Source organism: Balaenoptera borealis (assembly GCF_965194805.1).
Source record: "Balaenoptera borealis genome assembly, chromosome: 1".
NCBI classification, from domain to species: domain Eukaryota; kingdom Metazoa; phylum Chordata; class Mammalia; order Artiodactyla; family Balaenopteridae; genus Balaenoptera; species Balaenoptera borealis.
The window spans coordinates 82,266,937-82,283,199 of record NC_138860.1 but is presented as its reverse complement, the minus strand read 5'-3'; the positions used below and the strand labels follow the sequence as shown (position 1 = coordinate 82,283,199).

General features: G+C 45.7%; 1 protein-coding gene across 4 annotated transcripts in view; it reads right to left on the bottom strand.

Annotated features, from left to right (window-relative positions):
• Positions 1-1,343: 1,343 nt before the first annotated feature.
• KCNN3 (potassium calcium-activated channel subfamily N member 3) overlaps positions 1,344-16,263 on the bottom strand; it is a 191,196-nt gene continuing 176,276 nt past the window's right edge. For 3 of the 4 annotated variants that reach the window (XM_082350213.1, XM_082350209.1, XM_082350212.1), the window contains exons 6-8: positions 16,111-16,238; positions 15,299-15,368; positions 1,344-9,732 (exon numbers count right to left, since the gene is read on the bottom strand). In XM_082350213.1, coding sequence (XP_082206339.1) covers positions 9,436-9,732; positions 15,299-15,368; positions 16,111-16,238 — 495 coding nt within the window. In that variant the 3' untranslated portion in view covers positions 1,344-9,435. The remainder of the gene's footprint in view (positions 9,733-15,298; positions 15,369-16,110; positions 16,239-16,263) is intronic. The other variant, XM_082350210.1, reaches the window with a different exon arrangement.

Below are 16,263 nucleotides of genomic sequence, written 5' to 3'. Positions count from 1 at the left end.
GTCATCCACCTCACAGAGTGACAACTAACTTATTGACGTTTGAGGTCCTTGGATGAAAGGTATGATTGTTTATAAGTATGAAGTATTGTTATTTCATAATCACTGAGTTGGTAAATGTATTCATTCATAAGGAATTTTGGGAAGAGCAGCAGAAATATAGCTAGATATATTTTTAAAAAATATTTTAACTTAGAAAAAGTCCCAAATATTAGATACTGGTTTTGAAAGCACCTAAATTGCATTTTTGTTTTTGTTTTTCTTTTTTCTTTTTTGTCTAGAGCTACAGAAAAATTCATGGGGAGGAAAGTAAGGGTAGGGGGGTTTCAATTTGGGGAACTTGATTTGCCAAGCCTTCTTAATGACGATTCCACAAATGTGGCTGCAGCTGTGAGGACAGCTGGAGAGACGTGTTGTCTTTCTGGTCACCTCTGATATTTTGCAATGTCTCTTCTGATTGACACCGTGACTGGGCGTTGCCGCTCTGGCCTGGCCCTGGCTGTCATGAGGGCGTTGCCACTTGGGCAGGGAACTGGAGAGATTTAGTTGGTTTGAAGAAGTAAAATCCCTCCTTGAGCTCATGGGCAGAGCCATGGAAACCTGATGACTTCTCCCTGGGGCTCTGGGGGGCTTCTAACCAGAGAGGTGGGTCCCTTACAAGCTGTCACACCACAGAAAGAGAAGACCTTTGGCTAAGGTAGACAGGCTGATTGATACAGGTGACTGTATTATTGTAGAAAGGCAGGGCACAGGAGCTCTAGAAAGTTCACTGGGGTCCCTCTGCCGGCCTTCTAGGACAGGTTCTCACCTGGTTCAGGGAGAGAACTTCCTATTTGTCCTTCTGTGTGTGCTGCTAAAAAGGAAGCAATATTTAGAGCCGATTTAAGCCCCATCCCCTGCAATTTAGTCTGTCCAATGCCAACAAAACCATGCCTAGCTTACAAAGACCAGGCCCTTCTGATGCTGATGTGTGAAGAGAACTGGGCACTAGACTGAACAAAAGGTTTGCTTCTGTTAAAATGGTTAAAATGGATTATAATGAAATTATAGAATCACTGTAACCACTCTTACTTATGCACTCCTGCAAAGGGAAAACAAAGTCACTGAAACAGAAAAATTGTTCCCAAAGGCAAATTCGGTTTCCTTTTTGGTGACCTGAGAAAGTTGACCACAATTCCATTCAAAACCTTCAGGCACTTGACTTTTTTTTTTTTTTTTTTTTTAATATCCTTTACCTTTTTAATAAAAAGTAAAAAACAAACAAAAAAATACATCGATGTCCTGAATAGAACCTCTCTATGTAAAGGTCTCACTAAACAAATAAACATAGGACCAGACAAAAGAAATGGAGCTGCGAATAGCAATATGATATATTATGAAGCATTTATATATGTATGTATATATTATATATGAATGTGCGGGTATATGTGTGTGCACCTATGTACGTATAAATATGTAAATATTTGCCTACATATGTCATACACACACATATATATTTATACTGACCTCTTTAGATTGAAGTCCAAGGCACTTTTTACAATGAACAGGTTAAAGCCATTAATTCAGAACATAACTGTTTCTGGGTACATATCGATTTATGGCGCCAATATCACAATTCACATCTTTCCTTGCTTACTTTGGAGCGTCTGGTTGGTGTAATGAATAAGAGGCTTGGTTTTAAAAGAGATTAGGAATGTTTCTAGATGGTTAAACTAACTTCTCTTGCTAGTTTCCTGTAGGGAGGAGAGTTCCCACTGGTGGGATGGTGAGTTTCTCAAGGAAGGAACACAGATGCAGCTATTTCTGTGCTATGCTGAGCAGAAAGCCAGGTGGCCTTCCAGGGGACCTGCCCTGAGGAGCCACCTGATATTCTGATGGCCCTGCCAGCATACACTAAAATGAAAACCTTAAAAAGGTGCTTGGAGGTGGCTCAAGGCAATGAAGTGAGTACTTTTAAAATTAGACTGGGAAAAGACTGCTTCTTTGCGTACACCACCCAAGCTATATGACCTCAAGGGGAATTTTAAGATGCATTTGTTTTTATCGTTATGATCATATAGGACCTTTACTTCCTCAAATAATTCTGTAGATGAGGGTCAAGGAAGAAATGGCTTGATTTTCTGATTATTAATTTTGTTGGTTACCACGGCTGTGTGGTGAGGCCAGAGCTTCTCAACATTTAATATGTATACAGATCACTTGGGGACCTTGTTAAAATGCCCAATGTGATTAAGTAGGTCTGGTGAGGGGCCTGATATTCTGCATTTCTGACAAGTTCCCAGGTGACGCTAATGCTGCCGGCCCATGGACCACGCTTTGACTAGCAAGGGTTAGCATATAGCTGTATACCTGAATTACTGTCAAAAGGTCTGTTTTCCCCAAAGCAGGAATTTGTATTGGTCTCCTTGCCTCTAGATCGAATAATAACTTTGAGTAGAAAATCAGAACACTCTCTATAAATGTACAAGTCTTAGTCTGAGAAAGGCTAGGAGGAAAAGCCAAAAGAGACAGTTCTATTTAGTAGCAGAAAAGTATTACGAGATCAATCAATTACCACCAGTACATTCATCAGTCAATTATAAAATTGAGAATAAACTAATTTCCATCACCCAGTAGTGAGTAACTTGCTAAAAACTGGTGCCCTGGAGTTCTGATGGCTTTAATGGAGCTCTGCCTAACATGTAACTGAGGAGCAGTACAGAGAGAGAGAGAACTGAGAGAACTCAGCTCAATAAAAATAAAATGTGTGTCCAAGTTAGGTCTCAGCTACACAAGCAGATTGAAACTAGGCATTTAGATATTTCTCTTTCGAATGGCATGACTAACACCACTGAAGCCCCAGCCTTACCTATATTTAAGCTCAAATGAATGGAAGTGTGAGAGGGTTCCAGCCTTTTTCCCAGGAGAAAACTTGCCGTTTTGCACTATCAGTATATCTGTGTGAATTGTCAGAGATTGTGAAGGGAAGAGATGCGCATACTCAGTTCAATCTACCCTGATGCTACTTGGTTTGCACCTGTGCAATACTATACCGAGTGATGGTAACAAATGAGGGTCCTCCTTGGGAGGAGGCCCACTGATTCTAGGAAACCTCTGTTCTATAACCAAACACATCCTGTTTTCGTCTACAAATAGTCCTTTGGTCAGTCAAAGGAGGGAAGTGAGAAATTCTACGCGTGTGTCTCCGAGAAGGCGGGGCATGGATATCATAGTTGCCAAAGTAGAGAATTTGCCACAATTTTGCCAGTAAAGGAAAATCTCTTGATTGAAACTCTTCCTTCCTCCCAGCTGGAGTAAACTAGCAGAAAAGGAAGGCCGGCTCTCTGCGTGTCCCGCCTCTTCCCCTCAGTCCCTCAGGAGCTGTGCTCAGTGCTGTGGATAAACATGTGCAAACCCCGCACCCTCTAGGGCACTGCTGACTCAGGAAAGCACGCCTGCACACCAGCCTCTCATTGGGCCCTGGGTAAATGGAATTCCAATCCCAGTTATACTCTGACACAGAGAAACTTATAATGCCTAGAATTTTGAGTCTTTTGTGTCACAGGAGAACAAGAGTCTTCCTTATGCCCCATTCTGACATTGCCAAAGGAAACACCAGTTGACTGTGTTTGAGACGTATCATTTATGGAAGAGGGTCTTTGCATTTATATAGGAAGAGCCTGCACTTTTATTAAACTGGCTTTGCACAGCTACTAAAGGAGTGATGGCTTTTAAAATCTCTTCTGAAATGGCTTGAAAGAATTTAGGGTAGAATTAGTCATCTAAGCTGGGAACAATGTTGTTTTGTGTCTAATAGTCACGTCTCAGAGAATTAGAATATGGCAGTTCTGTAGGCTGAGGACCCTTGGTCTGGGTGTCAGGCAATCACTAACAGTGATGTGTACTCAGAAACAGTCGTTGGGAGAGCAGGCTGACACCGGACCTGCTAAAGACTAGTTTGATACAAAATGTTAGTTGAAAGTTACAATATATTTTATAATATAGCAATATATTTCATATTTAAAATAAACTGTTATACTTTCTCCTATCATTAAAAAATAGCAAGCAGTACAGAGGCAAGATGCAAATTCATATTGAAGCTCATCTGATTCTGAATATAAACACATCAGTTTCTGAGTTCACCATGAAAATATTTCCTCCAGTGACATCCTGTTGCTCTCTTTTGTTGTTCTCTTCTGGTCAGTGCAGAATGGAGAATCTGGGACCAGCATTGAGTTGTTGCGCCATTAAAAAGTGTGTCTGATGAAGGTGGATCAGTCCTGGTTGAGATTCAAAAACTGAGACAATATGACACAGCTAGAGAATGTTGTTTATTCCCTGTCCTTCTTCTGTGAACTTGGATTTTGGCTGTTCCAATCAGATTGATATTTGCTTTGTCAAAATATATATATATATATATTTTTTTTTTGGCTATAAATTCAGCATCTCTTTGGGATCCGAACTATAGGTTGGTGTTGAATTTTGTGCTTTTCCTCCATCAGCTTGGTTGGTCACAACGTCTCTTTTGTTTGTTTCAACACATGGTCCAGGCCCAAGAGTACAGCTTCCAGAACACGTTTCTCAGGTGTGTAAACAACTGTGGCAGGGCACTTGGCACCTAGATTTGGAGGTCATACGTTGATGATTTGATAATGGTTTTGTTCAGAGGGAACTCCAGTTCATGTTTGGGCATTTCCAGTAATGGTGTAAGAAAAAAAGATCACAGTTATTTTTTTTCTCTATCTGTATATATTTATATACCATTGCACTGAGTACTTTTAATAAGCTTCGGTCTATTTTAGTAAAAATCTACATATTACTTGTCTGACAGGAGTTTAGTGTTAACTATTCATGCAGCCTGGCACAAGCTTTCAGGATGAAGAGCACTCACCTATATTCTACTGCCAGAGGCAGACCGTTAATATTGCTATCCCTGTAACATTCCTTTCTTAGTGGTATCAATGATCCCGTTCCCACAATGTTTACTTTGGCGGCAGTAGAGAAGGAAGGGATACTGTCCAGGGCGTCATTAAGCTGACGGGAAGGGAAGGGAAGGGGCTGTTCCCGCCTACCAGGAAGCCACCAGATAGCTGTCTAAGGTACTGAAACCGAATGCCGCAGAGTCAATAGCGGCAGCCAAATGGCCACTGACGGAGGCTTCATCTGCTTCTAAGCAACATCCAGGGAAGTAGGATGATTGTGTAGAACTGGGACGTATTTTAGGATTTAAGAGCAGTAACTTTAAAAGAGCAGTAACCTACTGGTAGTGCAATGACTTCATAGTGTCTCAGTTGTGGTCCTGTGATGGTAGCAACACCATGGGTTCTGGGATGAAACACTGATTCTTAATTTGGGGTGCACTGTTTGTTGAGGTATGCTCTGAAGGAGAGAGGTCCTGGGACTATGTGCTAATCCCATACTTCTCCCTGCTAATTTCACATCGGTTGATATGTAAGAATTACTTTTTGGTAACTATTGACTACATTCAGAGGCAACATCAAGGTGTGGACTCGACAGAGTCAGTCTGGGCTGCTGTTGTTGGCGATAGTGATTTCATTTTAAAATCTATTGAATACTTTGTACTTAAGAATATTAACTATTACCTTCATTTTAAGCATAGAGAAATTGAGGTATGGGGTGGTTATAGTCATTGGCCAAAGATGTGGATCCAGTGTTAGAGTTTTATTTATTCTGATTCTGCATCTCTAGTTTTCTTCTCTTCCATCATTACTTATTCACAAGAAATTATCAAAAATCTAAGGGGGAAAGCCTCAAATATTATATACTAAAATCCTTGTTTCTTCAATGCTGTTTCTTCTTGGCCTTTAATAAATAACAATAGTTTGCACTTGCTCAGCACTTTGGAAATTACTTGCACAGACATTTTCTATACCTCTTCAGTTATGAGATTGTTGTTACACCACTGGTACTTGCTGAGGTCAGAAGTCAGTGGTGATGCAGGGCCTTACCCCTCTTGTTCTTTTGCATTGCATTAAGCATTTCTAGAGATATGATGTCATGAAGTTACATATTATGAGGATGGCAAGAGCAGTTCATAGACACTTCATGATAAATTTATTGATGATGATCACACATATGTGGCCTTTGATCCAAAGATGCAGATTTTTATTTGGACTTCAATCTAAGGAGGAGTGAGCCCCTAGTCTGGTATAATTTACCAACTGATGCTATGTCCTGAAATTCCACTGAGATTAGTGGTCTTAAAGTATCACAGTACATCCCTGACTTTACAGTACATGAAGCTATAATATGGCTTAAGTGATGAGGGGGTGGCTCTGTATTTTTAATTCAAGTGTCTAGATATTTTAGGGAATATTAGAGTACTTTTACCTGACACTGAGTTATCAGAAGGATTATAGTAGGGGCTCTGCCACTGGGTCATCCTTCCAGGAGTGGGCAGAACTCAATCAGTTCAGTACTGGAGTGAGGTTACTGTAATTAATAGTTTTTCCATATAGCCAATTCTTGAGTAGATAATTAAACCTCCTCCACCACCAAACTTGAAATTACAGAACAAGAAGGCATGGCATGAGAATCCACCTGCCTCCTTTTCCCATCTGACTAAGATGCTGAGGCTCAGTGGAATTAGCCAAAAGATGGGCTGTAGGAAGGAAACCTGGGTGAGCTACACCCTGGATAATCAATACCTAAATCATCAAGGGTTGATTGTACTTGCAGGAGAATGGGAAACTTCCCCACATAAAGCTGAAAAACCAGTACAGAGAAGCAGCTTCCCATTTACCATTGCAGGATCAACATGCAGATTTGATCACTTTTTTTTTTTCCTGAAGAGTAAGTACTCTTTCGCCAAGGATAAAAACCATACGTAGCTATTGCACTACCAATAGGTCCAGTCATGCTACAAATGCCCATATGTTTCTAGGATGCCAGTGGCTACTGCTACTGGAAATATCTCCAACCACTCTCTTTGCTAGTGTTGCTAGGTTGGTCCTCAGGATTTACCTAAGTGAATAGCATTAGTGGTGAGTTAAAGAAGAGTCACCCACAGACAGCGATGGGTCAATGACAGTCTGCACACACTTTTTGGCAGGAGGAGTAGCAGTGGAATCTTGCATGCCATTTGTTTGAAACTCAGATTAAATCCCTATTTGTGTGCATGTGCACATACACACACACACACACACACACATCACAGGGTTACAAGGGGGAATGGGAAGGGTGACCAGGAATTAAGAATTGAGGGCTGTAGGTTAGATGACTGGGATTGGCACGCTCAGGTTGACCTGTCAGTGCTCTTCACTTCATTTCTTTGTGAAATGAACTAACGCCACAAAGAAACTGCATGGTTATTTCATCTGCTTGTTGGTCTGTTTATATGTTCAGCTGTCACTGAAAACAGGAGCACCATTCCTGGGACTGGTAAAAAAAGGAGAGGGATCTTTTAGATAATCAATAGTTAAAAGAACAAGCAAAAAAATTTTAAAGCCAGCAGCAAGTGTGGCATCTATGGTGTGCAAAGCAACCAAGGAAAATGCCCAAAGGAGTTATCAAGATAAAAATGAGGGCATCAAGGGAACAGCACAGCAATGAAAAGAGATATAAGAAGAGGTTGAACAAGAGACCAGATCTTCTTGAAAGATTGGCCTTTCTAGGGTGGTCTACCTTTTGCTGTCTGATGATTCCCTTGTCCTTAGGAGACCAGACCCAGTGTTGTAGAGGAAAAGTCTTCACAGCTAGACTCTGCCTTTGGAAAAGTGGCGATGTCCTGTACAAAGTGAAACCCAACAGGACAGCCATCCACAAATGATACCCTTCTGTTTTACCCTAAACAGATGAAATATTCCCTATAGTATGATTTAAGTCCCCACAAGCAGACGTCAAAGACCTCAGAATGAGAAATGTGATGACTAGTATGATGGTTTTCACATCCCAAACATTATGCATGGTTAGATGATGGAGTGCGGAAAATATCATGCATCCCCATGCCCTCTCCTCACAATGCCTGTCCTACACTGGATCTGGATGTTTCTGGAGTCCCTTGGAGTTTGAGATGTATTACAATAGTTTTTGCACCAGGATTAACGTGGCACAGCAGGAACGGGATACTGACAAATCCGTGTCACCTTATCTTACCCACAGGGTTCCCTAAAGGCTCCCTTTATCCTCATAACCTTACACTTTGAGGTGGTTTTAGGTCAGGTAGAAGGGACCAGCTGGGCCACTCACCGTCGCTTCTCCCAGCTCTCAGGTGAGGCACTTGACCCCTTTGCGCTCCTAACATCTGGGGCTGTAAACCTGTTGCTGGATAAATATCACTGAGCAAACCCCCCAGACAATACTTCTATTCATGCAGGTGTCCTGGGGTCGCACCTGTTGGTGCATGTGTGTGCACGCATGCACAGATCCCGCACCCCTTCCCTCACACACATACACCTGATCATGCGCTCCAGTGGAACACAGCTTGTTTGGATATAAGATGAAAACTCTGCAGAAGCTGTTATTTTTAGAAGGCTGCTTATCTCTCCAGAATGCCAATTTTGGCTTGTCATTCATCTCAGAGCAAGCATGGTGCATACCCAGGGCAAAGCACCCTGTTTTGTGTTTGAAGCAACCTGCATCTTCAGTGAAGCTCAGGACGTGGCCGACACTGGCAAACTACCTGAACTGACAGCACCCACATCCCGACTCAGACCAACTCAACGTGCATTTAGGGAGTGCCTACTGTGTGCAGGGTAAGGTACCAGGTCCCTCTTTATTTGGGTCAAGTGCAAACCAGAAAAGACCTGGGTTGACTGTGGGATGTGTGTATGTGTGTGTGTACATGCACACGCTTGCAAATACACGGGTTTATATGGGTATTAATATTGGATGGAAAGTCTGGCTTTTTATTTGTCTATTTTTCTTTCGGTCTAAATTTTGTTTTATGACTGTGTGAGGGATGGTAGGAAAGCATGTGTGTCTTGGCAAAAGCTGTGGGCAGCTCTCCCTTTACTTTGTCATCCAGGGGCTTCCTTAGACAGAAGGAACGCAGACAGGCGGGCTGGAGGACCCCGGGGTGAGGAACCCATCCCCCAAGCCTGACACCACACCCTCCCCCCACGGGATCCTCCTCCGGGCTGGCTTCACTGCCGGCTACTTCAGTGCATCTGAACTCCCACCCCCCCCCCACGTGAAGACCTGAGATTGAACGTGGGTGTCTGTTCTCCACCAACTGTGCCGCAAGGGCCCTACCAGAGGCGTCGTTTCCTGTCATCTCCTCTTCCTGCTCCCGAGTAGAGGCACCTAAACAGAGATCAGATTTCTGGTTTCAAGGCATATCAAACCAAGCACGCTGAATGAACATGAGTTAGTTAATTAGCTCGGTCTCTCTTCTTTATGTTCCCTGGTCTGAATGTTCCTTGATGGCAAAGTGGCCAGGAGAGAGTTGATTTGCATCTTAAGACCTATGGGTAATGCTTCTGAAGTGGGGAGTTTTATTTAGCAACTGCTTGAACTCGTGTACGGGGTTGGGAAGGAGGTGGAGCTGACCCCGATTGGGCTGTCGGAGAGTGGGGTGTGGGTGGTGCCCACTGCCACGCTGACGCCCCGGGCCTCTGTGAGGGCAGACAGGAACTGCCGCTGCTGCTGGCGCAGGGTGTCCGCGATGAGCAGGGGCAGGGAATTGACGCTGGCGGTGAGGTGCTCCAGCTTAGACTCCAGACTGCCGATTTGTTTCTCCAGATCTTCGCTCCGATCATTGAGTTCTGTGATTAAGTCATACATGACGTTCTGCATCTGTTGGGAGAGACAGGGAGACGACAGGTCATTGCAGAGGAATCTGCAATGGGAAAAATGAAATACTCCTCCAGATTACACTTGAAACACAACTCCTCCAGGGATCAACTTCCACACCGGCCGTGTCGGATCTGGCCAAGGACAGAGAAACAGTTTACTTTCTTGAAGACTTGGAGGTTCAAATGGCACAGTGGGTTTTTTTGTGTGTGTGTTTTTGTTGTTGTTTTATTACAAAAATAATATATATTACTTATAAAAATATATTAGAAAATATATAGAATGGAAAGGCAGCACTTTCTTCTTAACTAGAACAAGTCCCTAAAGTGTCCTCATGTTCTTACTGCGTCCAACCTCTCAGCTCAAATGGCAATGGCACCTACTGATGAAAGAGACGGCTCTGTGGTGGGGAGCGGACAATGCAATAGACTTACCATTGGTAGGCCAGGGTTCAAGTACACGTCTGCCACTCACTAATAATGTGCCTTCCCTCATGCCCCTTAACCTCTCTGCTTGGTTTCCTTATGAAATAGGAGTTAATAATAACAACACATAGTTATAAAGCTGTTGCTACCCCCGCCCCAACTTTCAACACAGCAGCCAGAATGTACAACGTACAACGTAACTCACTCAGGACTGGGCCGTAGTGAAAGGGAGCTGCCTCGCTGAGGTTACAGCCCCTCTCCTGCCTGGTCAATGAGGAGGGACATTGTCTCAATTTGGGACACCCCTGAAGGGCCAGTCCACCTCTGGAACTCCCGTGGGTTGGTCAAGGCCTCTGTCAATCGTATCACAGTTCAGACTCTCTCTCTGCCCCATCCTGCTTCCCTTGCTCCCCAACAGGTGCTGTCCTGATGGTGCCCCCAGTAAACCTCCTGCTCTCGGTGCCATCTCCCAGTGTCCCAGGGACCCGCCCTGTCACCACTGCTCACTCCCCACACATCCCATGGCTGACAGCCTCACCTCCTCTCAGCCTCCCCTTAAAAATCATCTCCCCCGATGCCCTTGTTAATATGGCACCTTGTTCCCAGCCCTACTCCTGATCCCACTAACCCTGCTCAAGTCTTTTCTTTTCTTCATGCCACCTTCTAATACACTAGGTAATTTGCTGTTTCTTCTGCTTATTATTGTCTGTTTTCTCCCACTAGAAGGAAAGCTCCTCCATGGTGGGGACCTTCGCCTGTTGTGTTCACTGATGTGTCCCAAGGGCTTAAAACAGCATCTGGCACATAGGGGATGCTCAACTAACATTTTTTGATGGACAAATGTACATAAACATGCCTAGCAAGGGGGTCTGTCACACGTGGTTGGCACTAAAAGATGTTGGTAGAACTAATGCATGAATAAAGTGCTGGCACAGGGAAAAATCACCGTCCCTTCCATCCTTTGGCCAATGTAGGAGTTTAACTGATGGGAAAAGACCTTTTGCGCCACAAATTATTTCCATATACCTAGAAAGTTTCTCAGCGTTTCCCACCAAGACCTGAGTGGCTGAAGGAAAGGAGAGAAGACTCCCAAGGGGGCCCAGCCCAGGGCCTGCCTCTGGAGAGCAGGTGTTCCGGAAGCTTTTGTGAATGAACATTGAACAAGGTCGTGAGAGCAGGGGAGCAAAAATGGGGTACCTCCAGGGAACTGCCAATAAAATAAAACTTTAATGTAATAAAATAAACTTGTCTTCTGAGAGTTCAGTTATAAAACTAGGTCAGAGCAGCACTAAACAAAGGCAGCTCGTGCCAAGTGCACCATTTTCGGTCCTACGTCTGCTCTCTGCCAGTGCTCCCTGGGTCCATGAGAGGCCATCCATTCAGGCTGTCCCCACCTGAAACCTGGGCGTCATCCTCTCCCTCAGGCCCCGCATCTCACCAGTACAAAGTCCTGCCCACCCTGCGTCTAACTATCCCTCAAATTCAATTCATTTAATTGAAATGAAACCACTTTTGTTCCAACCGTTCCACCGCGGTTCTGACTCTCCTCTTATCAGGCAACTTTCTGGTTATAATTTGGCTTCCCGGGTTGGTCTGTAGAGCCCTTATCTATGTGACAGTCACATTTCTCCCTGCAAACTAACAAATGACATCAGACTTGGGAGCAAGACTCTTGGGAGACTTCATGCTCTCGGGTGTTCCTGTGGGCCAGGCTGGCGGTTGCTTTGTACCCTCCCAAACCCCACCTGCAGGCACTGCGGCTCTAGGGGCTTCTGGTCATCTGCCAGTGACACCCTGATCCTATTTTACCTGAAATTTCAAGTTACTCCAGGAAGATGCAGAAACCATTGGTGCCCGCAGGGGCCAAGGTAGTAGGGAATGAGGTGAACGAAAAACAAAGTAAAGGAAGGTGGCAAAATATGAGAAGCCAGAAAGGAGATGGGAGAAGGGGGATTGAAAATGTAGTGATACCTTCCCACCAGGAAACTAACTGGCTGCAGCCCCAAAGGGAGCCATCACAGAGGTGGAGTGAGGCAGCTCTGCCTTTGCAAGGGCAGGACTCTTCTGTGGCCACCTCAGAGGACAGCGTGACTTTAGAAGCAAGAGTGTTTCCTTCATTAATTAACCTTCACAGAACCTCTTCAAGGTGCATGTTCTTCCCAGAATGTACAACACCACAAATCTATTTGACCGCAGGGGCACCCTAACGAGCTCTGGACTGAATCCGGGCCCCTGGGTCTCAGCCCCAGCGCGGCAGCTCTCCAATAGCCCGAACTTGGGATGGTCTCTTTGTTTCTTTGGACCTTGGTTTCCTCATCTATATTCCTAATCAGAACTACCACATGCAAAACCGTTATAGTTCACAAAGCATTTTCACAGATACCATCTTATTTGATCAGTTGAGCCTCAGATGTGGGGAATGATTTTTACACTTCAATGGAAGACACTGAAGCTAGCATATAAAGCATCCCAGCGTTCCCCCACCCCATCTCTGCCACCCTACGAGCGAGCTCTTCAATACAGCAAGTGTTATGTGGAGGCCACACACCCTTTTCTTAATCTAGAAAGGACCAAAGGACAGGGGTGGAAGGTGGTGAGCTGGGAGGACGAAGCACAGAAAGAAAAGGGAGAGAACACAGTGTTATTGTCTCCCCTGTTCTGTTGCTTGGTGACAGGATACCAGGGGGAATGGGGACCACTGTGAAAGATGCTAGGCTGCTGCCAGGACCTTGGCTGAGTCTCCTGGGAGGAAAGATGAAGACTGGATGGATGTCAGAGTTCACCCTCCCTGCAGGTCCCACACCACTCCCGGTAGCCCTGCAGACGCTTTCCCTTAACCCTCTCCTCCACACCCTTTCTTTCCAGGTAACTTGCTCCCAGGTTATTGATGGTTTAGTTCCCCGACCCAATTCACATGAGCCTCTTTCCAGTTCACTGAGTTTTTTGCTTCACCCAGTCTGCTCTGCACAGGGCCCTGTCTCTGTGAGAGGCGGTGGCTGGCACTGAAGAAACGCAGGCTCGAAAGTCCAGTGTGCCCGCTATTCCCAGGAGAACACCAGCCACAGCCTGTCTTGCCAGGTGAGAGGGGAGGCAGAAACATGGCTACCTGTAAAAGAAATATCTTGGGGCTTGTTGGGCCATTCCTGCACCTCCCAGCGTGGGTCCCCAGCCATGTTTGCCCTACCCGACCCCCCTGCTGGCCTCAGCTGATTGGCCCAAGGGTGGACACGTGACCCAAACTGGCCAGTCATCTCATCCCTTCTGAGAATTTAGAATTAAGACCAATAGGAGGATGGCCAATAGGTTTTGCCTGTGGCTAGAACTAGAACATGTACTCTCTGGATAGGGGCTTGCCATGGTCTCCCATGGAGACAGGGGGCATAGAAAGTTGTCAGGAGATGCGGGAGAGGGAGAGAGAGAGAACTGAAGCAGGCACTTGAACAGGAGAGAGAAGAGAGGGTGAGCGAATACTTTCCAGGGTGAGGGGCACTTGTAGGTAGTTCTTTCCTGAAGTCTGACCACATGCCTGCCTTGAGGTTCTGCCTGGAATGAGACTTCCTCATATCCTTATAATAAACACCTATATTTTAAAACCTACTTCCAATGGGTTTCTGATACTGAAACCCAAGAGTTTTAAGCAGTGCACCCAAGACCATGGGGGGCTCCCTTCTGCACTTGGGCGTTCCATTCACATCCTTGCCTCCTCCTGGCTCTCAGGAGCCCTGCACTCCACCACAGTGCCCCCTCCAAAGCACACAGCCTGTGGGCTTCTCCCCACCTGTGCCAGCCACACATTCCCTGATTGAAGTCCTGCCAAGCTTAGGAGGCCCTTTCTTTGGCCTGATCCCTTCATTGAACAAGGCGCCTGCACGTGGCCCAGGAACTGGCAATTCCTCTGATTGCACCATCTTTTCAAAGGGGGCTTAATTTGCCTGAGGGAGTTTCTCTTGCTTACCCAGGGAATGTGTTCCATGATGATAATCGACATCTGCTGGAATGTTCTGCCAGCCTGGCCCTGGGCTATACATTTGATATAAAATTTCTATCAAGAGGCAATGAGGGGGCTTCCCTGATGGTGCAGTGGTTAAGAATCCGCCTGCCAATGCAGGGGACACGGGTTCGAGCCATGATCTGGGAAGATCCCACATGCCGCAGAGCAACAAAGCCTGTGCGCCACAACTACTGAACCTGCCCTCTACAGCCCGCGAGCCACAACTATTGAGCCCGTGTGCCACAACTACTGAAGCCCGCGCGCCTAGAGCCTGTGCTCCGCAACAAGAGAAGCCACCGCAATGAGAAGCCCGTGCACCGCAATGAAGAGTAGCCCCCGCTCGCCGCAACTAGAGAAAGCCTGCGCTCAGCAACGAAGACCCAATGCAGCCAAAAATAAAAAACAAATTAAAAAAAAAAAAAAAAGAGGCAATGAGGAGGAGGGGCTGAGGAGGGGAGGCCCTTTCTTCATTGGCGCCTACGCTCAGCTCTGCCAGCGGTGCAGCCTCCGATTCCTTCACTCCAGAGATTTGCAAAAGGAGAGAGTTCCTTTACAGTATTTACAGCAGTTCAGGGCCAGAAACGCAGAATGACAGTAGGACTCTCAAAGGAGGGCTCTCCTTTTTGGCATCTTCATGAGAAATAAAGAAATGCACCCCTCACCACCACCACCACCGATTTGGGGCCAGAAAAGCTGAGTTGTAAGGACTGGAGGATGCAAGAAAATGAGTTTGCAATTATAACGGCAAACCGGAAGGATCCTCCTAGGTGTGGCCCAGGAAGCAGCATCGCCATTATCACCATTTGGTCTCGTCAGTGTGCTTCACCCTGTGCAAACTCAGTGTACAGCTAATCAAGCAACACACCAAAAAGATGTAGTAGGTCAGCTAATTAAATCCCAGCAAAGACTGACCTGAGTGACTGAATTTAAGAAACGCATGCCAGGTTTTAAAAGTCAACAACACACACCAGTAGATTGCAAGTGTCAAGAACTCGAACCCAGATGATTTTTTAACAAAGGAGGAAGCAGTCTTTGCTTTCCTGGTCCTGCACTGTCCAGTTTGGCCAAGGCCAGGCCTTCACAGCCACACCTGAGAAATTGAGATGCCAGCATCTGAGAACCCTCTACGGGGTCTTCGGAGTTTGCCACTCACCTTGGAAAGGTCCACCAGGGTGTTGGCTTGGTCACTCAGCTTCCTCTGCTCCATCTTGACGCTCCTCAGTCTGCGGGAAAGAGTCGTAATAGCCATGCTCCTCAAGCGCTGGGCTCAGCCCCGCGGGCAGATTCCACACCCACATCAATTCATCTGGTTTTGGAACCCAGCCCAGGACCTCGAACATGGGTGACAACTGACCAGAATCAAGGGCTTGGCAGGTCCCCAAGAAAGCAAACTCTTGCCCCCACGCGTGCCTGCCTTCAGTCATTATAGTTTCCTCACCACTCTTCAGATCATTTCCCGGCTTCTATGCCTTTATCTAGGCTGTGCCTTCCGCCTTAAGTGCCCTACTCTAGGCCTTTCATGGTTTCCCCAAGCCTCCAGGTCAGAATAAATGTTTTCATACTCTACTTTTAAAAATCCACTATACTTTTAAAATACTTAGCTTATAGAAAGCACTGACCACAATTTGTTCTGCTTCCAGTTGTAATGTGGTGTGTGTGTGTGTGTGTGTGTGTGTGTGTGTGTGTGTGTGTGTGTGTGTGTAGACTATGAGAGCCCCCTGAGGCTCTTACCTAATTTTTACCTTCCATAGTAGTCTGTCCAATCCAATGTCTGGCAGTGGCAGGTGCAATAGGTGAATAAACAGACTGATCTGCGGCCAGTTCACCGCCCCCAGTGGTTGTTGAGTGGAAAAGAATGGATTTCTCCTGCTCCTCTAAGTATACAGGAAGATACTGATGGAGCTCTGGGGAACCCACCACTTCTAATTTGGTCCTCTGGTGGCTGAGCTGCCCCGGCCTACTCACTGGTGGATTGCTTGGAGGAACTTCCTCTGGTGTTTCCTGACTTTGGCGTGGTCAATCTTCTTTAGCAGCTTTGTGTGTTTATAGATTAGCCACGTTTCCCGAAGGACATTGGCTGCAGCATTCTTGATCTAAGGAAAAGTAAATAAAACAGGC